Source organism: Macrobrachium nipponense, chromosome 4, assembly GCF_015104395.2.
Source record: "Macrobrachium nipponense isolate FS-2020 chromosome 4, ASM1510439v2, whole genome shotgun sequence".
In the NCBI taxonomy this organism is placed as follows: domain Eukaryota; kingdom Metazoa; phylum Arthropoda; class Malacostraca; order Decapoda; family Palaemonidae; genus Macrobrachium; species Macrobrachium nipponense.
Genome location: NC_061100.1, coordinates 46,963,166 through 46,990,006, shown reverse-complemented (window position 1 = coordinate 46,990,006; position 26,841 = coordinate 46,963,166). Strand labels below are relative to the sequence as shown.

General features: G+C 41.4%; 1 protein-coding gene across 1 annotated transcript in view; it reads right to left on the bottom strand.

Moving 5' to 3' along the window:
• Positions 1-11,856: 11,856 nt before the first annotated feature.
• The window catches only part of LOC135211350 (transmembrane protein 201 homolog), a 108,006-nt gene continuing 93,021 nt past the window's right edge, over positions 11,857-26,841 (bottom strand). The window contains exons 4-6 of the mRNA XM_064244664.1: positions 26,163-26,310; positions 14,618-14,875; positions 11,857-12,012 (exon numbers count right to left, since the gene is read on the bottom strand). Of these exons, the coding sequence (XP_064100734.1) occupies positions 11,857-12,012; positions 14,618-14,875; positions 26,163-26,310 (562 nt within the window). The remainder of the gene's footprint in view (positions 12,013-14,617; positions 14,876-26,162; positions 26,311-26,841) is intronic.

Genomic DNA, 26,841 nt, shown 5'->3' with positions numbered 1-26,841 from the left:
CTCCACCCTCCTGAGGTTTTTGGCACTAAAAAAAAAAAGCCGGTTTGTAAAACCCCGGGAATGGAGCTCTTGTACCCTTTCTATGGCCTCCTTGTCCAGCATCTGCTCTGCTAACTGTAGAAGGGCTTGGTTCCTTACAGGATCTCTGTATCTTGCTGTTACTCCCTTGGAGTTGTCGTCAAGGGAGGTTTCTCCCTGAAGGGATTAGGTATCCTCTCTCGAGGATAGAGAGGGACCAGGCATCCGCCCCTCTCTGTGCCCAGACTTTGGAAACTTTAAAAAGTCTGGCACCTACTGTATCTGGAGGACTCTTGTCTCACTGGGTTTTTGAGAAAGATCTTCTCAAAGATCTCCCTCTCTTCTCTGGCTTTCTGCTCCTCGAAAGGGCTGTTGGAAGGGAATCTTCTCCCTCTTGGTCATCGGGACCGCAGGTTTCAATCTTTTGGCCGATTGGGCCAAAAGATCCTGAGTGGCCTTCTCAGAGAAGGACTAGAGATGTCCTTAACTGTCTCCTGCGGGAAAAGGGTGGCTCGACAGGGGCGAATACAGAAGGGCGGATCTCTGGAGAGGAGAAACGGACTTAGCCAGGAAGGAGCTGTAAACTGCCCTCTTCTTAAGAATGCCTGATCTGAAGAGGGACGCAATCTCTGTGGAACCATCCATTACAGCTTTGTCCAAACAGGGACAAGACGTGGCTAATTCGTCCATATTTTACGAAGTCCCGGGTCCTGAGCTCTCTTGGCTAGAGCTCCTAGGGACCAATACATGAAGTTGAAAACTTCTAAGGTGCGAAACAGGCCCTTGAGGAGATGGTCCATCTCGCACATCCCCCAAGAAGTCTTCGCCGACAGTAGCAAGCGCCTTCTCGAAGAGTCCACTAGCGATGAAAATCCGCATCGGCTGACGAAGGAAGACCCAATCCCATGGCCTCTTTGGTGTCATACCAGATACCTGGCTTTCCTGCAAGCTTGGACGGAGGGCAGGAAAAAACCGTCTTCCCTGCTTCCTTCTTAGAAAGAAGCCAGCTCTCTAAGCCCTTAAACGCTTTCCTCATAGAAAGGGTAGGGCGCATCCTGACGAAGGAGGGGGACTTCGACAGCTTAGTGCTCGAAAGCAGCGATCCTGTGGAGGGAGGGTCCGCTGGCGAAGAGAGTCTCTGAACTCCTGAAGCAGTAGCGCTGCGAGTCTCTTATAGTCTGAGACGCCCAGCGTCCTTTAGGGATTCCTCCTCTGAAACCTCCTCCAACGTAGCAGCTGGAGAAGAAAGCTTCCTAGAAGAAGGACTCCTGGTAGGAGAGGCGCTTTTCTCCTTAGCAGAATGCTTGGAAGGGGAACCGTGTCTACTTCCAATGTGGGTCTTGTAAGGCGAAGTACCTGCTTCCTCTTGAGGGCGCTTGGCAGGAGTAGGTACGCCTGCTGCGAGCCTGGATCCTGCTAAGATCCTGGGAGCTTCCCAGGCTCTTGCGCCTGCGTCCCTTAAAGGGCGCCTGAAAGGAAAAAAGTAGGGGCGCCTACTATGTACTAGGCTCTTGTCAGGCTCTTGGCGCCTGTCAGGAGAGGCGCTTGCGTCCCGTAGGGAGCACCTGGGAGGAGTAATGCGCCTGTAAGGAGTAAGGCGCCTGCTCCCCTGATCCTGGCGTCTGCCAGGAGAGGCGCTTGTGTCCCTTAGAGGGTGCCTGGAAGGGGTAATGCGCCTGCCAAGATCGTGGCGCCTGAACACAGGTGCAACGTCAGACATACTGAAGAAAATTCTAATCCAAAATCCAAAAAACGGTCCACAAAAGCGTATGCCCAGCCAAAGATCAAATACTCACCAAAGGTCATCCAGAAAAGATCCTCAGCAAGCGAGAAAGAATTTCAATGTAGGAGGAACCAACAACAATGTTGTCGGAACCGGCGACAGAGAAAATCTAATTAGAAAACAGGAATGTTTCCTATCCCGCCAACCCAGCTGCGGCAGTGGGCTGATCACCTAACATACCTGTCATGTGTGCCGCGAGTTTTGAATTTGTCGGGATTAATCCCCCGGAGACTATAGCTAAGTATATATCTGCCAGGGAAGTTGCATGTACAAAAATAGTATGTATGAACGAGACTGTAGGTTTGGCGACGTCACGATGATCATACGTATTTTTTTTTTTGTGAATGAATATACATTCATGATCAAAAATAGTTACTGTACCTTATTACAATAACATACTGTAATATTAAAGTAATCACATCAAAATAAAGTAATCAATGCATAATAAAGTAAACTTGTAAAATGTATATTTGTCTTTTGAAAAATGCTTTCCCAAGAAATTATTCCTTGAGGCGGTTATTAGGAAGATGTGCCAATAATACATAAGATATGCTTTTATTTATGAATATATGACATATAGGTAAAAATGGTTTTATACGTTTCCGCTTTGTCACCGTCGCAAACAACAATACGTACAATAATCTATGACTATTATCGTTTGTATGACTGCAGTGTTCAGAGAAGTTGATTACGTTATACCAAAACACAATAAAGAAGTTCGAATTGAAAGTTAATGTTTTCCTAAATGTTATTACTACTGTAATTATACTACTACTATTAACATTTATAAAAGGTTAAAGAATGACAAAGGTCGCTGTGAAGCAATGTAACTCAAATGTTTACATTCTGCTGGCCACTCAACTACAAGTTGATGTCAATGATGTGGAATTATTCATGAATAGGCTATATATTATGAAGATATGCCAATAATATATAAGGTGAGAATGGTTTTATTACCTTTATTGTCAGTTAACCCTCTTACGCCGACTGGACGTATTTTACGTCGACATTTATTGTCTCTCGTGTCCGACTGGACATATTTTACGTCGACTTACAAAAATGATATTGTTATTTTACAATAAAGTTTTGTACATACTTACCTGGCAGTATATACTTAGCTTACGTCTCTGACGTCACGACAGCCAATTCAAAAACTCGCAGCAAATGCGACAGGTAGGTCAGGTGATCTACCCCACCCGCGCTGGGTGGCAGGTGTATGAACCAATCCCCCTCCCCCTTTCCAGTCATAATTTCTCTTCCACCTGTCTCCTGAGGGGAGGCTGGGAGGGCCATCAATCGTATATATCTGCCAGGTAAGTATGTACAAAACTTTATTGTAAAATAACTATCATTTTTGTACATGACTTTCCTGCCAGATATATCTTAGCTGATTGACACCCTTGGTGGAGGGAAAGAGACAGAGCTAACCAAGGGAAAAAGGGGAAACAACATCTGTTGTAGGATACTAACAAACCTTGGTTCTTACCTGATAAGGCTGAAGACTTCATAGTTACTGTCTATTAGTCTGCAAAGCCTGAAGAGCTACAGCGAGGGCATGACCTACAGCTGAAAAGACTCTTTGGGTCTACCGAAGGGATTTGGATATACCACTTACTCAGTAGAATCCAAGTCGGATCATGTCAATGGGGATTCGCCCTCTTAAATGACAGAGCTGACCACTACCAATACAGGGAGCTCTAGCACAAACAGATCACCTAACCATTCTAATGTTAGCAATAAGCGAATAGAAAGAGATGCATACCCGCATCCTCTTCAAACAACCATAAAAACACAATACAAACAATAGGGGAAAAAATTTACAAAGGATATGCTTCAGCTCCCTGCCCCAGCACCGAATCCGCCGATACATACGGGTCCTAACGCGAAGCACTTATCGTAAGTAATCTTGACGTCTCTAAGGTAGTGGTTCTCGGCGATACTGAATTGCATCTTCCAGAATGTTGCTTTCATCAGATTCTGGAGTGACATATTCTTGTTGAAAGCCAAGGACGTAGCAATGGCTCTTACCTCGTGAGCCTTGACTTTCAAAAGCTTGAACTGATCCTCACCGCAAGCCAATGTGCTTCCTTCACGAGGCTTCTAATAAAGAAGGACAAAGCATTTTTAGACAATGGTCTACTGGGATCCTTTACAGAGCACCAAGTCTGTCCTTAATGCCCTTAAGAGACTTCTTCCGCTGGAGGTAGTATCTTAAAGTCCTCACAGGGCAAAGAGTTTCTTTCCGGCTCTTCCCCTACCAGGGGAGCTAAGCCTGAACCTCAAAACTCTTGGCCAAGGATTTGAGGGGTTCTCGTTCTTAGCTAGAAAGAAGGAAGGAAGGAACAAATCACGGAATCTCCTTTGAAACCTACCCTTCCTTCTAGAGCATGAAGCTCGCTAACTCTCTTGGCAGATGCTAAAGCCAAAAGAAACAGGTGCCTTCTTCGTAAAGTCCTTGAAAGAAGATGACTGGGGAGGTTCGAACTTCGAGGACCTCAGGAAACGAAGAACCACATCCAGATTCCAGCTCGGAATTTGAGACGAGGGTTTTCTTGCAAGTTTCGAAAGATCTTAGCAGATCATGTAGATCTTTGTTGTTGGAGATATCTAAGTTCCTGTGCCTAAACACACAGCTGCTAACATGCTCCGATATCCTTTGATGGTCGAAAACTGCAAGACCGCATTTTTCCCTGAGAAAAACCAGGAAATCTGCGATTTGGGTCACAGAGGTACTGGAAGAGGAAAGCTTCTGGTTTCTGCACCAACGGCGAAAGACGTCCCACTTCGACTGGTAGACACTAAGGGTAGAGGGCCTTCTAGCTGAGGCGATAGCCTTCGCTGCCTTAGCTGAAAACCCCTTCGCTCTGACAAGACTTTTGACAGTCGAAAGCCAGTCAGATTGAGAGCGGGGAGGTTTTTGTGATACCTGTCGAAGTGGGGTTGTCTGAGCAGATCTACTCTTTGTGGAAGAGCTCTTGGAAAGTCCACCAGCCATTCCAGTACCTCTGTGAACCAATCTTGGGCCGGCCAGAATGGAGCTACCAGCGTCATCCTTGTCGCTTCCGAGGCCGCAAACTTTCTGAGTGTTTGACTCAGAATCTTGAATGGAGGAAAAGCATAGACGTCCAGACCTCTCCAGTCTAGAAGGAAAGCATCGACTGACCATGCTCCTGGGTCCGAGATCGGGAGCAGTAGAGGTCTATTCTCTTGTTCTTTGCTGTCGCAAAAGGTCGATATGAGGTCTGCCCCATAACCTCCACAGGTCCTGGCAAACTTCTGAGTGCAGAGTCCACTCCGAGGGGAGCACTTGATTCCTCCTGCTCAGGAGATCGGCTCTGACATTCCTTTCTCCCTGTACGAACCTGGTGAGGAGAACGATCTTCCTTGCCTGAGACCACAACAGCAAGTCCTTCGCTGTTTCGTACAGGGAGAAGGAGTGTGTCCCCCCCTGCTTTCTTATGTAAGCCAAGGCTGTGGTGTCGTCCGAGTGACCTGAACTATAGCATTTCGGACGTGGGGCTCGAAGGCTTTTAACGCCAACCACACTGCCATTAACTCTTTGTTGTTGATGTGCCAGGACACTGTTCCCCCTCCCAGGTGCCTGACACTTCTCTTGACCCTAGGGTCGCACCAACCCGTCTCCGACGCGTCGGAAAACAATACTTGGTTCGGGTTTGGCATGTACAGAGACAGACCTTCTGCAAATCGGAGAGGATCTGCCCACCACAGAAGGTCCTTCTTGATTCCTTTTGATATCATGAAGGAGAATTCCAGGTCTAGAGAGAGACACCTCCAGTTCCAGTAAAGGAAGGATTGGAGAGGTCCGAGATGCAACCTTCCTAGAGAAACGAATTGCTCCAGCGAGGAAAAGTGTCCCCAACAGACTCATCCACTCCCTCGCTGTGCATGCATCTTTCTCTAGGAAGGTCGTTAGTTTCTCTCGGCAACGAGCAATCCTCTCTGGTGACGGATATGCCCGAAAATCCGGAGAAAACCATCCGAATCCCCCAGATATATCAGCTCTTGACTGGGGATTAATTGTGACTTCTGGAAGTTCACCAGAAGCCCCAACGAACTTGCTAAAGTCAGTGGTCTTTTGTAGGTCCTCCAGACATCGTTCTTGTGAGCTTGCTCTGATCAGCCAATCGTCTAGATAGAGAGACAGCCTCACTCCCTCCAAATGTAGCCACTGCGCTACATTCTTCATTAAACCCGTGAAAACTTGAGGGGCTGTCGAAAGGCCGAAGCACAAGGCCTGAATTGGAAGATCTTCCCTCCCATCATGAATCTCAGAAACTTCCGTGAAGAAGGATGGATAGGCACATGGAAGTAAGCGTCCTGAAGATCTAGGGACACCATCCAAGTCCCCTGGACGAAGAGCCGCCAACACTGAAGAAGTTGTCTCCATGGCGAACTTCCTTTTTTCTACGAAGACATTCAGGGCGCTTACATCCAGAACCGGTCTCCATCCTCCTGAGCTCTTGGGAAAACTAGGAACAGTTCTTGTTAAAAACCCGCCAGGAATGAGGATCTTTCACATAGTTTCTTTTTCGGGCCTCCTTCTCCAATCAATAAGATTCTACTGCTAGAGAGAGGGCTTGATTCATGATGGGGTCCTTGTTACTTGGCTACCAACTCCCTCGGAGTCGTCGTCAACGGAGGTCTTGATAAGAAGGGAATGAGGTAGCCTTTGCGGACAATCGAGAGTGACCAGTTGTCCGCCCCTTTCTGGGCCCAGACGTCGGCAAACTTCAGAAGTCTGGCACCCACTGATGTCTGGAGAACTTGAATCCTACTTCTTCCCTCTGATGGATCTAGAGAAGGTCTTCCCTCGTTTAGTGGGTCTATGATCCTCTAGAGGAAGAAGCTCTGGCAGGAGGGACTCCTCGAAAGGGCTCCTGCCTAACTGGAGTCTCTCTCTTGGTTTTAGACTGAAAAGAAGAGTGAGGCTTCCTGGTAGACTGGGCTAGCATGTCCTGTGTAGCCTTAGCTGAAAGGGCACAAGAAACATCCTGGATGATCTTCTTAGGGAAGAGTTGAGGAGAGAGCTGAGAATACAGGAGAGAGGCTCTCTGAGCATGAGATACTGATTTCGTCAGGAACGAACAGTAAACAGATCTTTTTCTTGATTACTCCCCCTCCGAAAGGGAAGCTACTTCACTCGAACCATCTCTCACTGCCTTATCCATACACGTGAGAACACTGCTAAGATCCTCAGGTGAAATGGAATCCGGGGTCTGCGTCTTCTTGGCCAAAACGCCCAAAGACCAGTCCTAGAACTTAAACACCTCCAGGACTCGGACATTCCCTTCAACAGGTGGTCAAGCTCATTCATCCCCCATGTCGTCTTAGCAGACATGAGGGCAGAGCGTCGAGAGGAATCCACCAGTGAAGAGAAGTCCGAGTCTGCCGAGGATGGAAGAACGAGGCCCAAGGGTTCTCCCGATTCATACCAGAATCCTAGTTTTCCAGTTAGCTTAGAAGGAGGGAAAGAGAACACCGTCTTCCCTTTCTCTTCCTTCGAAAGAAGCCACTCACCAAAACCTCTAAGCGCCTTCTTCATAGAGATTGCAGGCTTTATCCTGACACAGGATGAAACCTTCGAAGTTTTTTGAGGTCGAAAATAACGATAGAGGCGAGGCGTGGCGACAGGAGAAAGGGCGTCTCCGAATTCCTGAAGCAACAGGTCCGTCAAACGCTTGTATGAAGAAACGGAAGAATCTTTAGGAATTTCTTCTTCCGAGGGATCCTGTTCTTCTTCCGCCGAAGATCGTTCACGATCCTTATGATGATAGGCTGTCTTGTCCTCAGCCGAGAGTCCATCCTTGGAAGAACGTCTGGAAGAACTCTGACATCTAACCGGGGAAGTCATAACTTCCGTTGAGATTCTGCCTGAAAACTCCTTCTTGTCAGGATGAGGGCGTATTCTAGGCTCTTGGCGCCTAACGACGCAGGGCGAAAATCTGGCAAAGAGCGCCTATTAGGCGAAGAGCGCCTATTAGGCGAAAAGCGTCTATCAGGCTCCCGGCGCCTGTCTAAAGGAGAGCGGCTGCCTGCGAAGAGCGCCTGTCATGCGGGAAGCGATTATCAGGCTCTTGGTGCCTGCTGCGAGAGAGCGAATCTCTGGCGACGAGCCTACCAGGAGAGAAGCGTCTGACAGATTCCCGGCGCCTAACTTGAGGAGAGCGAAAATCGGGAGAAGAGCGCCTACCAGGCTCTTGGTGCCTGCTAAGCGAAGGGCGGCTGACAGGAGAAGAGCACCTGTCTACCAAAGGGCGTCTGGTCACAGGAGAGCGGAAGCCTGAAGGAGAGCGGCTACCATGAGAAAAACACCTACCAGGCTCCTGGCGTCTGCCAGCGGGAGAGATCCTGTCTCGAGACGAGCGCCTGTCAGGAGAGGCTCGTCTACGGGAAGCATGCCCCTTGTCCGACGGAGAAACGATGTCCGCAGGAGAGCGCCTGTCCGTTGAAGAGCGCCTCGTACTACGATCCACTCCTGGAGAGAGGGCGGTTACTGACGAATAGCGTAAACCTGGAGAAGAGCGCCTGGACTTCTTTACCGGGAGCGAGACGTCCTTCCTACGACAAGAAGTCACAATCAAAGAGTCAGCCAGAGCCGTAATCTGCGCCTGCAGACTAGCCAAAACACGTGAAGGAGACTTAAAGTCCTTCACGGGAGACGCAGCTCGATCCTTACTAGGAGAGCGAAACTCCAAAGAAATCCTCGGTTTCTTCACATCCAATCCAGGATCTTCCAAAAAAACTTCAGGGCTGGAGGGGAGAGCGGAAGAAGCCTGCCAGGCTCTCTTCGACGGCCGAGAAGCTTCCGAGGAGCTCCAACCACGCTTGGGCGAAGGAGAAAGGCGAAGACGAGAAGCATTGCGTAAGACTTCTCTCTTGGCGCGATCCAAGGTAGCCTGGGAGCGAACATCAGGCGCTACCGACCGGGGACGCCGACCGGTGGGGGTTCTCCCTAACCTTCCTGCGGCTTTCGACTTTCCTCCTCCACTGGGTCTGGGAGTCTGGAAGAGGTCTAGGCCTAGAAGCATTAGGGAGCCGATCAGACGCACCCTCCACTGCACTGGGATCACTGCACAATTGCTATCACTCTTACCTTCTAGCACTTTAATTTTCAGCTCCATGCTGCGAATAGTGGCTCTCATAGTGTCCACCTCCGAAGGCGCATCTTCGGGTTCGATGCAGGAAGCAGGGGCTGAAACTGGTAAAGGCGCTACGTCTACAACAGGGTTATCAACTTCAAACTCGCTAGCGCGAGACCTACTAGAACTCCTAGATGAAGCTTTCCTAACTTGTCCTTCTCAAGCTTTCTTACATAAGAAGAAAGCGCCTTCCATTCTTCTTCATTCAAATTACCACATTCATTACAAGGGTTAATAAATGAGCAGTCATTCCCCCTACACCTCATGCATACTGTGTGAGGGTCTACCGCAGCTTTCGGTAGCCTCACCTTACAATCGCTAACAGAACAAACTCTGAACATAGTTGATTTCTTAATTTCTAAATCAGACATAATGAAATTCCAAGAATAATCAAAGAATAATCAAAAACCGGTCCACAAATCACAAATGCCAAGCCAAGGAGCAGGTACTTCACCAAAAGTCCGATGAAACAATCCAGGGCGAAAACGAGTAATAATCCAAAATCGAGAGGTATCGACAACAGATGTAGGTCGACACCGGCGACAGAGAAAAATTATGACTGGAAAGGGGGATTGGTTCATACACCTGCCACCCAGCGGCGGGTGGGGTAGATCACCTGACCTACCTGTCGCATTTGCCATGAGTTTTGAATTCTGTCGTAACGTCAGAGACGTAAGCTAAGTATATATCTGGCAGGAAAGTTCATGTACAAAAGTTTTCTTTTTAAATTCGCTAGAAAAAATATTTATAGGTCCTACCAGCCTAAACTTTTGAATCACGCGCCTTGGGGGATGCTGGGAGTTCACGGATCAAGGTGTTGTTTTGTTTACAATCATTACGCAGGCGCGCAAGCGCGAATTTCTTTCTTGCCGCTCTAAAAAGTATCTGTGACACGTCTCGGAAATTATTTCGTCACTTTGACATAATTTTTGTGCCATTGTAAATTAGCCGTTACATGAAGTATTATATATGAAAATGTGTGCATTTTTATGTAGAATACAACAATAAAATACTCATGATTGTAGCTTTTATCAGTTTTGAGATATTTTCATATAAATAACAACCGATAATTGCCAAAATTTCAACCTTCGGTCAAATTTGACTCTACCGAAATGGTCGAAAAAACGCAATTGTAAGCTAAAACTCTTATATTTTAGTAATATTCAATCATTTACCTTAATTTTGCAACTAATTGGAAGTCTCTAGCACTATTTCGATTTATGGTGAATTTATGAAAATAATAACATTTTCTTTACGTCCACAGGCGGTAAACTCTTCCGAAAAAATCATACGTGCGATTGTGGTAATGTTTGCACCATTTTAAATTAGCCGTTACATAAAGTTTTATATATGAAAATGTGCGCAATTTTATGTAGAATACAACAACAAATAATTTAAGGTTGTAGCTTTTCTCATTTTTGAAATATTTGCATATAAATCACGATAAATAGAAAAAAAACAACGTTCGGTCAACTTGACTCTAACCGAAAATGGTCGAAAAAACGCAATTGTAAAGCTAAAAACCTCTTACAGTCTAGTAAATAATTCAGTCATTTATCTTCATCTTGAAACAAATTCGAAGTCTCTAGCAAAATATTTAGATTTATGGTGAATTTTAAAAAAAAATCTTTCCTTCCCTCAGCGCGCGGATTCTCCGCCACAAATCGCCGAAATGTGTACGTCCTATTCTCGGAATATTTGCTCCGTTTCATAGGTTAGGCATTTCATAGTTTTATATATGAAAATGTGCGCAATTCATGTAGAATAAAACGAAAAATATTTGAAGGTTGTAGCTTTTCTTATTTCCGAAATAATTGCATATAAAAAATATATATAAAAAAATTCGACATTCGGTCAACTTTAACTCGTCAGATATGGTCGAAAACTGCAATTGTAAGCTAATACTCTTACAGTATAGTAAATATTCAATAATTTGTCTTCATTTTGAAAGAAATTGGAAGTCCTCTAGGACAATATTTAGATTTATGGTGAATTTTTTGAAAAAAAATTATTTAGTTTACGTCCGCGCGTTACGAATTCATGCATTATTTTGTGATAATATTTTCTCTGTGTTGCTTTTATCGTTTTACAATGTGTTATATACCAAAATGATAGAAATTTAGTGTACATTACAACAAAAAAAAAAAAAAGGACCTTGTTACCTTAAACCGTTTTGCGCACAGCGCGATGTGAATACAATTATAAATGAAATTTCGTTTTTTTGTGCGTTATCATATATCGCATTATTTATGTATGATAATGATAATTTTTTTTCATTTCTCATGGTTGCATACTAAACTTCAGGCAATGACAAAAAAAGGAGCCAAAAATGAACTCTTAATCTTGAAAACTAAGCGCACTGTGATTTTTTGTAAAAAAATATTTTTTCCGCTTCGCGCTCACTCCGAAACCCTCCGGCATACGGAAGACAATTTTTTATTTACCGCTCCAGCATAAGAGGGTTAATATCATAATGTGAATCTGTTCATGCATTTTCTGGTTTTTTGGAACCAGACAGGCTTAGCCTACCACGGACAAGCCTGCAATGTTGCGATTCATACCAGCGATATAGACTAAGAAGTGGCCGAAGGAAAAACCCATGATTAACTGATACTGTGATTGCTGATCCGCGACTAAGCGAAGCCCCACTGTACTTGAAAACGTAAGCCATCCAACATACCTGCAGTACTAGTACTTTCCTTATACCTTTACATTTGACTTTAAAAAAATTTACTCCTAGCAAGTATGCACAATATTAAACAACAGGAAAAACGAATCATACACTAATTCTCTAGCAGTTAAAAAACAAACCCATACTTTCTGAAAGTGGAAATCAACAAAGTTAACTATAAAATGAATGTTTTTAAAGTCATATTCAAACTTTCAAGTTAGAATTCAACATTCTGGTATTAAACATACCCGCAAGGAATCGTAATCTTCAGAAGAATAACATACCTGCATGGAATTGTAATCTTCAGAAGAAATAAGTTTTTTAGAAGACGTCAGAGCTAGTAAGCCAACCCAGATGAAACTAGTGATGGCATCTGAAACCTGGAAAATTAATGACATTCATTTAGCTGTATGGTCTGTACAAAAATCTTACATTATTAAAAAAACAAAAAGGTAATTCAGCTGTTTAACACTTATATTTATATTAGCCTCTCTGGTCTGACATACATGTTTCCATTTCTTTATCATCACTAAATATGAACATTCATACAAAACCAGCATAAAAGCCAACTGCCTGGAAAACTAGTGTATGGTAACTACCCCACTTATGAACAAGTTACGTTTCTGGATGGTCATTCATATCTTGAATTGATTGTAAGTAGGTTTTTTAATATGTGGTACATAATTTTTGTTCAAGCGATGGACAAGAGAATAGGATCTGAGCAAGGGGATGCATTCTGCTCCCTCTCTGTCTTTCCTTGCCAAGAATGAGAATGCTACAGATCCTTTGCCCCATTCATTTGTTATCATGAGAAGAGACTCCTGTGTCTGGGTGAGGGCTCTCCGATATTACCTCAGTAGGACGGAAAGGATTTGTGACAATCAAACAATTATTGGTATTCTGCGAAGGACCCATCACGGTCCCTTTTCAAGAATGCTTCTTTTTTCTTGAGAAGCATTATTACTGAAGCTCATGCTCAAGTTCAAGAGGACACTCTTCCACTCTTCAGTCATGGCAGCCAAGTCATTAGTTTTTCATCACAGTACGTCTTTGGCCTCGATTCTTCAGTCTACTTTCTGGAGGTCTAAGTCAATATTCGCCTCTCATTATCTCAAGGACAGCAAAAACAAATCAGGAAATTGTAGTACATTTGAGCTTTTATCTGTGGCTGGCATGGTATTGAGAGAAAGAGGTACATGGCACCGATTGTTGCTCTTCCATCTCCTCACTTTGTATTAAAGTGTTTGAGTTTTTTGGAAAGCCTGAGGGTACAACGTACCCAGATTACCCTTCCGTTCTTATTTTACTGGTTGGGGTGGTGCTTTTAATATAGTGTAGGTGACATCGTTGTTTTTTCTAGTCTACACTCAGGGCAAGCAATATTTTATTCTTTGTCATCCAACAGTGTACTTCCATGACTTGGTGATTTATGCACATAGCTGTCTACCTCGGCTGTCCAAAATTATTTGTGGTGGTGCTTTATGATTGCTAGTGTAGGTGAACAGGACCTACCCAGCCCAGTTTCAGATTGTTAGGTACAAAATAGCAAAGCCTTCCAATTTGTTTGAGCCATCATGTCCATCTGTTAAGAGGAGGGAGGGCTTCAATTATGTAATTGATTGGTAAGTATATGTAAAAGTGCATTTTATAAAAAAAAATATTATTTTTACTTAAGTTACTAATTAAGCAATTACATAGCTAAGTCCACATTAAAAGTAGTTGGAATCATAGAATAGACATTTTGCTAGCATTGTCATGATGCTTATTGTACCTTACCTGGTAAGAGAGCTGTGGCAGATTGCCCTTAGTTGGTGCTCTCTTAACCTGTAGGTGTGGCAGTATTGGTCAAGAATCATCTCTACAGAGTAGAGATGATTTTTGACACCTTAATCCTGCAGAGATTTTCAATGATAGGCTAACCCTTGAAGTATCGATAGCTGTGTCAATACTGCATATTTCCGTGTATTGTTTTCATGTTCACCCATGCTTTTTATAACAAAAACACAAGAGAACATCAAGTGAGGGAGCATGCAAAGCGTTTGTAACTGTTTTAGAACAATTCATCGTATGAAAAATAATTGTATAAAATAATTATCGTTCATTATTGTATATACTGTTATAAGCGGTTGTTTGAGAATGGCAATGAAACGTAAACAAAACAATTGCTTCCCTTTAAGGTGATGCATGTATGAAAAACATGATATAGAATCAGCATTAATTAACCCAGCTTTGATAATTTACTAAAGGAATGTATTTCTGAATATGTTTCCATTCAGCAACTAAAGACAGTGATGATATTAGCAATACGTGATCAACTGCTTATTTTTAGTGTGTGTGTGTGTGTGTGTGTGTGTGTGTGTGTGTGTGTGTGTGTGTGTGTGTGTGTGTGTGTGTGTGTTTTTCAACCAAACTTCACTAATTTACAATAAAAGGTATCTACGAATTATATATCTTCTAACAAATAATGGCAATGAAGATATCGATAGTACTCAAATCAGCCGATTTTTGAGAATGTACACAATATCAAACGCAAATGACATACATGTTATATTCTGTAATACAGTAACAATGATAATCAGTAATACTGTAATGGTGGTAATTTAGAAGTCGTCCTATACAACAGATATGAGATAAATTCATGAAAATTTGCCATGATTTTTTACCTCGCCTTATCTAAAGGTTGTCTTATGCGTGGAAATATATGGTATGCTCTTTCAATAATTTATATGCATCTTACTCTAATTTAATATGCATCTTACTCGGGGTGTGTTTACCAAATTTTACCATATGAAATGTTATTTCTATACCTTCTAAAATTAGTCAGCATGAGTTGAAAAAAACCAAAAACAAATTGCAAGGCTTAAATATCTTCATGATCTGCATTCCACCACTTATATAGGATTAATATTAAAACATTAAACACCAAATATAACAAATAAAATGGATCTTTCTAAAACATGCCTTGAAAGGCCAAACAAAACTTACCAGGAGGATATCTTTCCCAGCTCCAAAAATTGCGAAGAGAACCATGATAAGGCCAAGAATAACCAATGGTAACTGAAATTTATTAATCTGTGCGAGATATATTTCACCATTTATCCCAAGGTCCAGAGAGACAATCTGCACTCCTGAATGGTGCTGAAGATGGTGAATATTTGAAAGAAGAATGCCAAGGGATAACAATGCAGCCAGAATTCTAGCAACACAAAGGTAAAATGGTATCTTGGGTAGAGCAACATTTTTCTGAAAGAAAAATAAGCAATCACTACTTTTGTTTCATAGTAAAATACTGTTTCTGAAATACACATAAAAATAGCTCAAAAATAAAATCTATTGATTTTTTTCATAGCATACACCCATTTTTTCCATGGACCACTATTGCTAAAGAATTACTTCAAAATAAGAGCTAGAACAGCAGATAAGTGTTTACTTCACAATAGGTAAAATTCCCAGGCACACTGCTTTGATGCAACTGCTGTGTCACAAATTATAAGTTTGGAAGACAAATTTCCACAGCAAAAGATTGGTTTGCATGTGTTAAATGATTCCTTCATTTACAAACACATACTACTAATTTTCCATGAAACTAGAGTACACTTGGCATGGAGGTGATTTTGCAACAATGTTATGTCGACTGTAAAATTAAATCTGGGACGTGTCCAGTACATAATTAAAATTATCTGAAAATTTTAAGTTTTGTTTTAAATACTTACCTCTCCATTACACAGCATTTACTCCATGCCAGTCATAGTTCGACAAATTTAAACAAAAAATGAGAACACTCAGTTTTCATTGAATATCCCACCCTCTATCCATCTACATGCCCCACTCCCCCTACAGGGGACCAATAGATATAAACACTCATAGCTGGTCGGTCTACTTCTGTCCACTTTGAATGTGGGGAGGTAGAAAGAAAAATGTACATAATGGAGGTATTTATTAAAAATTAAATCACAAATTATTTATATTTTTCAAATGAACCTTTGAAAAAGGTGGGCAAAGTTGAAATTAGCCAACCCTGTAAAGGCTACTCAGTAACAAATTCCTTTGTAAAAACCAGTGTTTGCTTACCATCAGCCTTTACTGCCCCCTTCAGAAGATTGTCACTCGTATACTAGATCCTCATCATAAAGATGCCAAAAGTCTCTTTGGAGCTGACCCCGCCCCTTCAGCAGGAGAGGGGTAAGGTTACTGTGCCCAAAATCCTGCAGAGCCAACAATGGAATATACTAACTTTGAATATTTTCCTAGCCTAACCTTTTTGAACAAAAATGTGCAATCTATCCACCTGTTCATGTTCTCTGGTCCCATTATACTCCAGCTTACACCTTTGAACACCACAACAAGACTTACAACCCAAAAACTAATTTCCATCAGAGAGCTCTCTCCTACCAACCAAACAACCCACGCACGTCTCCTTCTGCCCGTTATAGTTTACATTCACCAGATGCCGCCGCCATCTTGTCTTCCATAACGTCACAACACAACTTAAATACATCAATATACACCTAAAATCAACCATATGCTGCCCATACATAAGACATCCACCATATTTCCACAATGGAGAAAATAAACAATATCAATAAAAATGAAATAACTCTTGACTAAACTTATGTATAATATATAATCCCACTCTTATCTCTTTCTCCCTCCCCTCCAACTGCTTCCTAACCTAGTCCCCTCTAATTTCTTTTATTCTCAACTCTTTACACTCTACACAATTTCTAATATTTTTCCCATAAATTCCTGTTTTTAGTAAACACATTAGCTACTTGATCCTTTCCTTTTATCCATCTTACCTCCTTTATTTCCCAGATTCTATGGTTTCCCTTATTGCTGCAATATCTATTTTTAATCTCTTACTACTTACACCATTACTCGATTTGATGGCAGTCATTAGTGTTTTACTATCAGTATTAACCAACGCTTCTAAATTTCTCCCTTCTACTACTTCCCAAAAATACTTGAAATATATCAATCCTTGTATAGCCTCCCCAACACTCAGGCCTTCTGCTTCAATGGTGGATTTTGCCACTCTCCTGGATTTCCTGGACTTCCACCATATGGGACTTCTCTTACCATCTGTCATGGATATAATATAACCCAGTTGAGTATGGCCATCTTCTTCTATGTTCCCAAATGTATTTTTTCTTCCATCTCACTTATTGTAACTTCACCCTTCATGTTCTTAGTTTTTCTCACAATTTTAAAAAGCTTATTCATATCCTAAGTCGTTCCTTCTTTAAATGCTTTACTTAATTCACTAACATTGTATGATATTTCTGGCATGGTATGTAGCAATACCCAATTCAACTGTCCTATCACTGAGCTATACTCGGTTAACTCCTTTTGTTCTCCTACCACTGAGCTATACTCTGTTAACTCCTTTTTTTCTAACACTATTACCCGTATATCTTCTAGCTTCTGGTTCTCTTATAGAATTTATAAACTGCCAATGATTAAGGCAAAATCTATTCTCCTTCTGCTCTACTACTACTACTACTACTCCTATATACTTGAACCTTTTACTTTCTTATTCTCCTACTTGCAATTTCCCTTTCAATTTCCCAATGGTTTCTTTTAAAAATCCTTACATTCCTCCATAACAAAAATCATCTACATGAGTACACAAATACCATTCACTTCATTGTCTTTTTTCCAAAAGAATAATATAAGTTCTAGTCTACTTCTCTCACCTTTAAGCCCCTCCACTACTTTCACCACTTCACAATAGCATGCTTTTGCTGCGTCCATGAGCCCATAAACAGTTTTCTTCAACTTCCATAATCCCCTCCAACCATCTTCCCTAGGTGGCTTTAAATATACTTCTCTGTATTTCATCACCTTGTAAATATGCAGTTTTGACATCCAATGTATAACAATTCCAATCTTTCACTTTTATTATGGTCAAACAAAATTTTAGAATTTCAGCATTGCATGTGGAATGTCTTTTTCCCATTCTGCCATCTCCTCTTCAAAACCTCTAGCTACCAATCTTGCTTTACTTTACATATTCTCTCCCCTCTTTATCTTTTCAGTTACTATCCATCTTGTAGATATAGCTTTTTGTCCAACATCATTTACCTCCTCATATACCTTGCTTTCTCTCCAACTTTGAAATCCTTTTTCTTTAGCTTCATTACGCTTCTATTTTCAAATCCTAGCAACACCACCTCTTCATCTTTAATTTTTCTACCTGACTACATCCCTCAAGTTAACCCACCATTTGTTTTTGCCACCTGGCTGTGAGTCTTCTACATTGTACATATCAGCCATGATTTTGCTTGATCTTTTTACCTGCAAAGACTTCTAATATAGTTCATTCTTCTACTTATCCTGTATCATTGTTTACTTTACGCTCTAACTCTCCTTTCCTTTTTGAAATTTGGTATCTCTTCTATTATCTCACCTTCTATTAACTCACTTTCCCCGTCATCTTCCACTGTTTCCCCTACCTATCTCTTTCTAAGCCTCTTCTGCATCCGCATTCCTTCTCCAGCCCACTATCATCTTTCCTTCCTGCCTATCTACATTCCCTTCATTTGGGCCATCGGATCTACCTTTCACAACGTGATTTATCTATTCTAGAAGATATATTTCTGTTTCTGGTGATAGTCTTTGAATCCTAGTACGTAATGTATTCTAGCTACTTCTCTTAAAAATCCCCATGTTTAACTAATACTGTTTTCCGCCCTGATACTCCCACCACCTGAGCAGGTCCTCTCCATTCATTTTCATTTTTCTTCTTATGAATAACACATCTCCACCACTGCTTCTTCTAATTTATGTTCTCTGACGTTTTGTTTAACTCAATTCTTATTTTATTACACGACCCATTTTTTATAAACACTTCTCTGGCCTTGTGCATTGCATTCAGTGTGTCCCTTACCATACTCTCTTCCATCCCTTTCTCTCTGCTTGCTGGAGTTGAACTCTCTTCTCCCATTAGATTAGGCAAGGAAGGGTTTTTCCAAATACTGATTGGTTAGGAGAGAAACTTCCATAATTCATTAAGCAGTTCCTAGCACTCACTACGCATTTCAATGCTATGGACAATCTACTTGTCCATCCATCCTCCATCTAATTTCTTACACTTCCCTTGATCATGCCTATGGTCTTTTCACATAATCCACTGCTCCATGGAGATTCCGATGCTGTGGCTAATACTTTAATATTCTATCTTTCTGCCATCCTCCTCACTTTTTCATTTTTAAATTCTCCCCCATTGTCTGACAATATTTTGGAAGGCGCTCCAAATATAGCAAACCAGCTTGACAATACACCTCGTTGCCAGATCAACTATTACCAAGAACTTACTTTCTTCTATCTCTCCCACATCCACTGCTACAACTTCATTCAATGTTTTACTCCAAGAAATCCTACTACTGGTTTAGCTGGATTTCTTTTGTATCTTTTACATAACTCACAATTTCCAATCAGGTCTGTAAGTAACTTTTTTATTTTCTACTCTTCTTTCTCTATTAACCTATTACTCCTTTGTGCTTCCTCTGTCAGCTTCCATATTTCATCTCCACTTCCGAGACCAAAATGTAAATGTAATTTCTTCATTTTGCTCTTAATTTCCCTCATTCTTTCCCTTCCAACCCTCCAATAATAATTTTTCTACCTTCCTCCTCCTTACTGATACTCTTCAATGACCCTGATTGCCCTCTTAACTTTACCTTCATTCCCTCTAATATTTTTATCAATACATAATTTTCTTTCAAATGTATGGTCATACTCATTTTGCTCATGGTTTGCTTACATATTAGCCATGATATATCACCCTGCAGAATTTCTATCTTCAAATAAAACTTCTTGTTTTTTAATATCACTGGTATTTCCATTACTCCTTTTGACTTGTAAGATGTCTCGCCAAAATTAAACACTTTATTTGACTGTCCTAGTATCCTCATTCACATCAACTCGTTCCCGACTAAAATCCATGACAATGGGTCCTAGTCACAATTTCCTGCAAACTGTCTTTTTACACCATCTAAAATTGTATCAACCACTTCCCACGACTCTTCCTCTATTTTATTAACTTCTCCTACATCAACTTCTCTGGCCCAGTTTCGGTTTTCTGCTTGTTTTCTTCTTGTTTTGTTTCAGTTTTCTTCCAATTACTTATTGTTTTGTTTCATTTTTCTTATGATTACTTTTTGTTTTGTTTCAGTTTTCTTCTGATTATGAAAATTCTGAGGACAATCCCTAGCACAATCCATTCCAAGCTGCATATTCCACATAATGTTACTTTTCCTTCTTGTTTACAGGATTTCTTTGCCCCCCCCCCCCCACCCCCTCCCCCTGTTTCATCTTCCCCTATATCTCTGGTTTTCCCTCCCTCTCCAGAACTCGCATTGCCTTCTGGCCCCCATTCCCATTTTGCTTTATTCCTTAATACCTCAAATAGTCTTTTCATTATTTGTGACACTGTTTCATACTCTAACTTTCCTTAACCACAAGCTGCTAATACCATTTGCTTTTCCCCATTGCTCTGTCACACTCGGATGCTGCCTTTTCGTACCTAATTAAAAATTCCCTCATCTTTTTGCCTGATTCTCTTCTTATTTGAAAATAGTTTTTCATTCTACTGTAATTCTCCATTAGCGTGTCTTTTAGATAGGCTTCATCTAGTTTGGCTAGGATTATCTTTGGACCCTCTGTACCCTTAAGTTCACCTCATCTAATCCTTCCGCTAGTTCTTGGGCTTTGCCTTTTAAGCTATTCTTATATCTATCGCTGGGTATTTTTTATCTTCTCCAAACAACAATAGCCAATTTCGACTTGACCTCTCCATCCTTTGTACTCTTCTTGTATCCCGCTAAACCTCGGACATTCCCTTTTTCATCTAATCTTCCTTTGTTCACTGTCTGATCCAACTATTTTTGATCAACCATGCTATCTTACCAGTTTGAATATTTTCCTAGCCTAATTTTTCCTTTTGAGCACAAATATACAATCTACCCACCTGTTCACATTCTACGCTCCCAGTACACTACAGCTTACACATTTGAACAATACCACAATAAGACTTACAACCCAAAAACTCCTATCCGACAGAGAGCTCTCTCCTACCAACCAAAAACCCAAGCGCGTGTCTCCTGCTCATTATTGTTTACATTCACCATACTCCACCGCCATCTTGTCTTCCATGACGTCATATCCTATGATGTCACAATACAACTTATACATCAATAGGCACCTTCTAAAATCAAACCATATGCTTGCCCATACACAGGATATTTCCACAGTGCAGAAAATAACAATATCAATAAAAATCAAATAACTGACTAAACTGATATATAATATATAATCACTAACAAGTACATACAAACATACAAAAAGTATACTTCTAATACTCCACACAATCTCAAAGCTTCCCAAAAACCACAACCAGGTTTACATGCAGTTGGCACCTCTTGAAAGTGCAGCCCTTTATATATTGTTAACGCCTGGTTTCTTTACTGTCAGTTTGTTTGGGTGTTTGGGGTACACAGAGTACCACATTTAAGAATATGCATAGTACCAGGTACATGAAGGTGGTACACACGTACTACCAAGCTGACTCTTTTCAGTTCAAGACCTCTTATGATTTGGTAATTTTGGTTTGAAGGGCATACAATGTAGCAAAACAAACAAACATTGCTAGCTACCTAGGTTCAGACATTTTGGTGTATACTGTGTACACACATGCACATATACATACATATATATTGATGATAAAAACTTTAGTATTTGGAAACAAAGTGTAATCTCTCTCTATAATAGATGTAAGTTAGTTCATGGCAACCACTTACTCGTGATATTAAGCGTGATGACTCAAGTGGAAGGGAAGTTAGGGTATGTCATTTCACCTTGTGCTTCTGGGCAGTAATCATCAAATGTGTCGTAGGCTCTGATGCTGGTGTTTATTACAATGATAAGTGAAAAAATGTACCCAAGAAACCACGCTAGTTTCTATTTTTAGACATACAAGCATGAAAATGTAAAAAATCTTTTACGCAAGTACAAAACCAATTGTAATTTTGTTTTTCCGTGCTTCTCGTCTCCTGTCTTCTTTCTCTGGAAATACTTCAGAAAAAGTTTATACGTGAAGAGGAAAGATTATACTAGCCAAGTGAAATATAACCCATTTACTTTATATTCTTTTCATAACCACAAAAAATCGGTTAGGTAGTGATAATACATATCGGCGTGAAGACATGGACTGCCCCTGGATTTGCATTTTAATCTATACAGCTCCGATAAAAACTGAACAGAAATTTGTGGACTTTCTCTTGTCATTAGGAAAGAGTTCCTAGATTACTTAGAAGTCTTTGGAGCAGAGGAGCTAGACGACAATTCCACGCAGTTAGGTGAAGCAGTTTCAATATTTCTGTAAAGCTTCACTATCTCCACCTGATGAACAGATGTGTCTATGGATGGTAATGCCTAGGACCTCTAATAATGTGTGGAAGGACTGAGAACCAATGCCTCCTCAGCCACCAAAGCATGATTAGAAGTATGGTGGAGTTCCCGGTACTACTCCTCAACCCTAGATTACCCTTTCAACAGCGGAAACATAGAGAAGGCATACATAAAAAAAAAGTTTGTCAAATCTTGAACCATAATGTCTACTGCCCAGGCTTGAGGGTCCTGAAACTAGGAGACATGAAGCTGGAGACAATGATCCAGCTTCTCTGCAAAAAAAAACATCAATGAGGGGTTGGCCAAACACTCCAAATTGTCTTGCAAACTACAGTGTGAAGATCAATAAAGAGAGTATTTGTCCTGGATAACTTAAGATGTCCACCAATCATACGGTCGACCAGGAACCAAGTGAGGCATGTGGAGAATATTTTTCTCCACTGTCCAGAGGCTGAAGCCTGGTGATGGCTTTCTGAAATGAGCTAGAGAAGGCATGCCCAAGAAAACAGAAATCCCTTCTGGATAGCCAAGAACTCCATGCAGTTAATGAGAACACTCCTCATACTAGGACCTTTACTCTCTTGGAGTGACTAGTTCCTGATAACCACACCCCTATCCTTGTCCAAAGCATCTGAATACAATGAGTCTTGCATTCAAGGACTCTAGGAACTTCCCTGTGAGAAGCAATACTATGGAAAACAACCACTGAAGGGAAAAACCTGTTCTGCAGTTAATGAGAACACTCACTCCTACCAGCGACCATTACCCTTGGAGTAACTGGTTCCCGATAACCACACCCCTATCCTTGTCCAAAGCATCTGAAGACTGTGAGTCTGGGTTCAGGGACTCTAGGAACTTCCCTGTGAGAAGCAATACTATGGACAATGACCAATGAAGGGGAAAAAACCTGTTCTTGGCTCCACAGCTACAGCTCATGACCTAGCCAAGTCTCTCTCCATGTCAGTGCAACTGAAGAGGTAACATCCATAGTCGAGCACTCGGAACTAACTTCTCCGGAGAAGACAAGTGGCCTAAGCAATACAACCAGCATTATCAAACATGCTCCCTGATTGTCTACTCGAGTTTGTGTTGGAAACCTTGAATAGTACAGAATCTTTTGTCATCCCCAAGTATGTTATTCTCTGTGTAGTTTCCAGAGTTGACTAGTGACATTCTAAGTAAGTCTAGGGCCTTGTCAAGCCCCGTACATGTTCTCTTGCCTTCAGGCAAACCCCCGAAACTGGACTTTCACAATGGCAACCTAGTTGTCCAGGTAAGAAGTAACTATATTCCTAGTAAGTGAAATATTCATGAAGGGGATAGCCCCTGGTGAAAATTTGGCCATGGAACTCAGTCCAAATGAAGAGCTCAACATTGATATGTTTTTCCCCAACGACAAAGAGTACGCACTTTACAAAGATTTGGTGAATAGGGACATAAAGGTATGAATCATTCATGTACCCCCTTCAACATTCTACAGTGGTTAAAGACCGTGGAGGTTTACTACATGGAAAAAGGGGAACAGTTAGCCATGGAAGTTGAGCCTTGTACATGTCTAGGACCGCCCAACCTCCATTGCCTGGCACTAGGAAATAGCCAGTGTAAAAAGGCCAGCAAAGTAGCTGGTACTTCCTCTAACACTGCCTTCTCAAATGGAGAGTCTGCATATAAAAAGCTGCCTCCGTTGGTGCTCAACTTAACCTGTAGTGGCATGGCAGTAGGGTCACCCATGGAGTGACTCTACTTAAGTGGGAACTATGCAGCAAAGGAAGTATCCGATGGCTAGCAAAGCATCCGTAATGCCCTAGCCCTGGCCACAGTACCAATATAAAGACAACCAAATAAGACTCTCATCTCCACTGAAGTAAGACAACAACCCATCCACTGAGATTGGTGGGTGCTCCAGGTAAATTGTAAACTGCTGGCTCCCCAAAGTTCAGCACCTTACTACAAGGTGAAGATATGGTAGGAAAAACCCCATGCTTCCTTCCACAATACCATGCCATTTACTAATAACGATCGCAAGATACTGAAAACTTTCAGCAATGTTTTAACTATCTTCCAAAAAATACAGGCAGTCCCAGGTTATTGGCGGGGTTCTGTTCTCAGCGTGGTTTTTTTTTTGCTGGTGCCTCTGCTAGGTACCTTGTTATGGCGCCATAACCCTATCATTGGTACCTTATGGCGCCAATAACCAAAACTTGGCCCGTTATGGCACCATAACTTGCTAACTTTATGGCACTAGACAAGCTCCATAAAACTGGATCTCCATTAACCAAGTCTACCAATAACAGGGGAATACCCATAGTATGAAGCAAAGATCAATTACACTTCCCATAAGTCGATGTAGAATGGACTTAAGGGGCACATAGTCCCTAAATATTAATGAGGTAGAAGCTGTTCTGACATCTTTAGCTTTCCACTTGAAAGGAGAAAAATGCTCTCTTAAATCTGAGTGTGTCCCAGAAAACAAAGACCATTTGGATAAAGAACCCAAGACGTTCTAGTCAGAGGGCGAGAAGAGCTCTTGCTATAACACCATAGGTTATGAATGGCCTAGAACTTCCAGTCTCTTTCAGGTAACACCTGAACACTCCAACCAGAGAGAGGGCTCTCTATTCTCCTCTTAGGTAGTGAGCGCTTTCTGGATGCTCAGAGAAAGAGCTGGCGTCAGGCTGTGGTTGGCACCAGGAGAGCTGGGCACCATGCGAGCTAGGAGCTGGTTGGCACTCCAGGAAGACAAGGGTGTCCGTAACGTTTAAAAGCACAATCATGGATTTTAATTTAAGCTGCCGCACAAGTGGAAACTATAGTTATACAATTGCCTGGTAAGTTACTTTCCCTGCTCTACCCAAATTCAAAAACATCCCTTTTCTGGATGAATTCCTCTATACAGTCTTACTGCCCTTCTCTTCCATGGCGCCCTGCCATCCATTCCCCCCCCCCCCCCCCCACCCCCCCCCCCCCCCCCCTAGTCTGTTCAGCATTGCCAACCATTGGAGAGTAGCTTTTTTATCATTTTCAAAAATTTATATGAAGTATCTTATACCTCTTGGCCATTGGTATGGTGCTGTCAGATAATGAAGATCCAGGTAATCAAGGAATTTCTGTGCATCAACTCCTTTGCCCACATAAGGATCAGAGGACCTAATGTTCGATCCAGGCTACAGACAAGCTCACCTTAACCACCCAACTCTTCAGAGGGTATTTTATTCTCCATACAGCTGGAGGGAAAGTTTGAGGAACACTAAAAGCAGGGATAGCGAGAGGAACAGTAAGAGCAAGGACAATGATAAACCCCAAAAACCAGTAAATAGGTGCATTAATTATAATCATTCTCTTTATATTCCACAATGGTGCCTGCTTTTCTGATCATTGACAAAACAAATAACCTTTTCAACCATGTTCACTTACTAAAGGGAAGTTTTACAGATACTGTAATGACAAATCACTGACGAGAATATTCGATCTAGCCAGTGACAGCAGCTTACCATCCTTAATTCCTTTACAGCCTATGATGAAATGATAATTCTAAAATTTATCTAGGATGAGAAATTTCAGGCGCTTTGAGTTTCTGTCCAGTAATTTAAAATGAAACTTAGCAAGTGCAGACCAAACAGGGAAAAAACACTGTAAACATTTCAAAATAAATACAAATGTTTATCTAACTGAAGAGGACTGACTGTACACAAATCATAAAATCAGCTGCATCTCAATTCATAAAAACAGTTTGCATTACTTGAATAGAAGGAGGCTGAGTATTAGTTATGGAAACAACAGGACAGACTAGTAAAGTTCAGAGAACCCAACAAGCCAGCCATAAGAGAGCCAAGCCTTTTAACTTTGTGGCCAGGTTAACCAGATCCAGAGCCAGCAAAATGATCAGCAATTTTATATGCTTTCTATAAATACTTGTGCTGGGGGTTGGATTCTGGATAACAAGTCAGCTATCATGAAAGGCAAAACCAAAAACATAATCCACCTGGTAGCAGTAACAGTAATGATAATTTACTAAGAAAATTCTAGTAAAATTATATAAACTAAAAATAGTACTACTAAAACACTAATATTGTGCAATCCTATCAAAGAGCTCTAAATGTATATGAAAAAAACCTCTTACAGTTAATAATTGGGTCTTATTTTCAGCACTTTGTTTCAGCCTCCAAGATATCAGTTTTGGTTTCAGCCATGAGTCCTGCTTGCCCAGCATCTGGTGCAATGTAGCTTCACACTGACGGCACAGTGCATATGTTCTTTCCAGTCTTTTCCTGAGGATTAACAAGAACTATCATAAGCATAATTATACATTAACAAGAACTATCATGAGTATAATTATACCAAACTATAGCCACTACCCCACACATCACAATTACTGGACAACTTTAATTCATATAAATAACTACTCCAAAACAAAAAAATTGAGAATGCATCTTGCTTCTCAAAAATTAGATTAACCCTTAAACGCCGACTGGACGTACTATACGTCGACTAAAATTGTCCGTCTGGTGCTAAGTGGAAGTTCGGTACGTTGACTACAAAAAGTTTTTTAAATATTCGCGGAAAAATAGTTACAGGCCTAGTTTGCAAAATTTTTAAAATCACGAGCTTTGAGGGATGCTGGGAGTTCACGGATCAAGCTGTTGTTTTGTTTACAAGCGTTACCCAGCCGCCCATGCACGAATTTCTTTCTTCTCGCACTAGAAAGCATCAGCGATGCATCTCAGAAATTCTTTCGTCACTTTGTCATAATTTTTGCATCTTTTTATATTAGCACCAGACGGACAATTTTAGTCAACGTA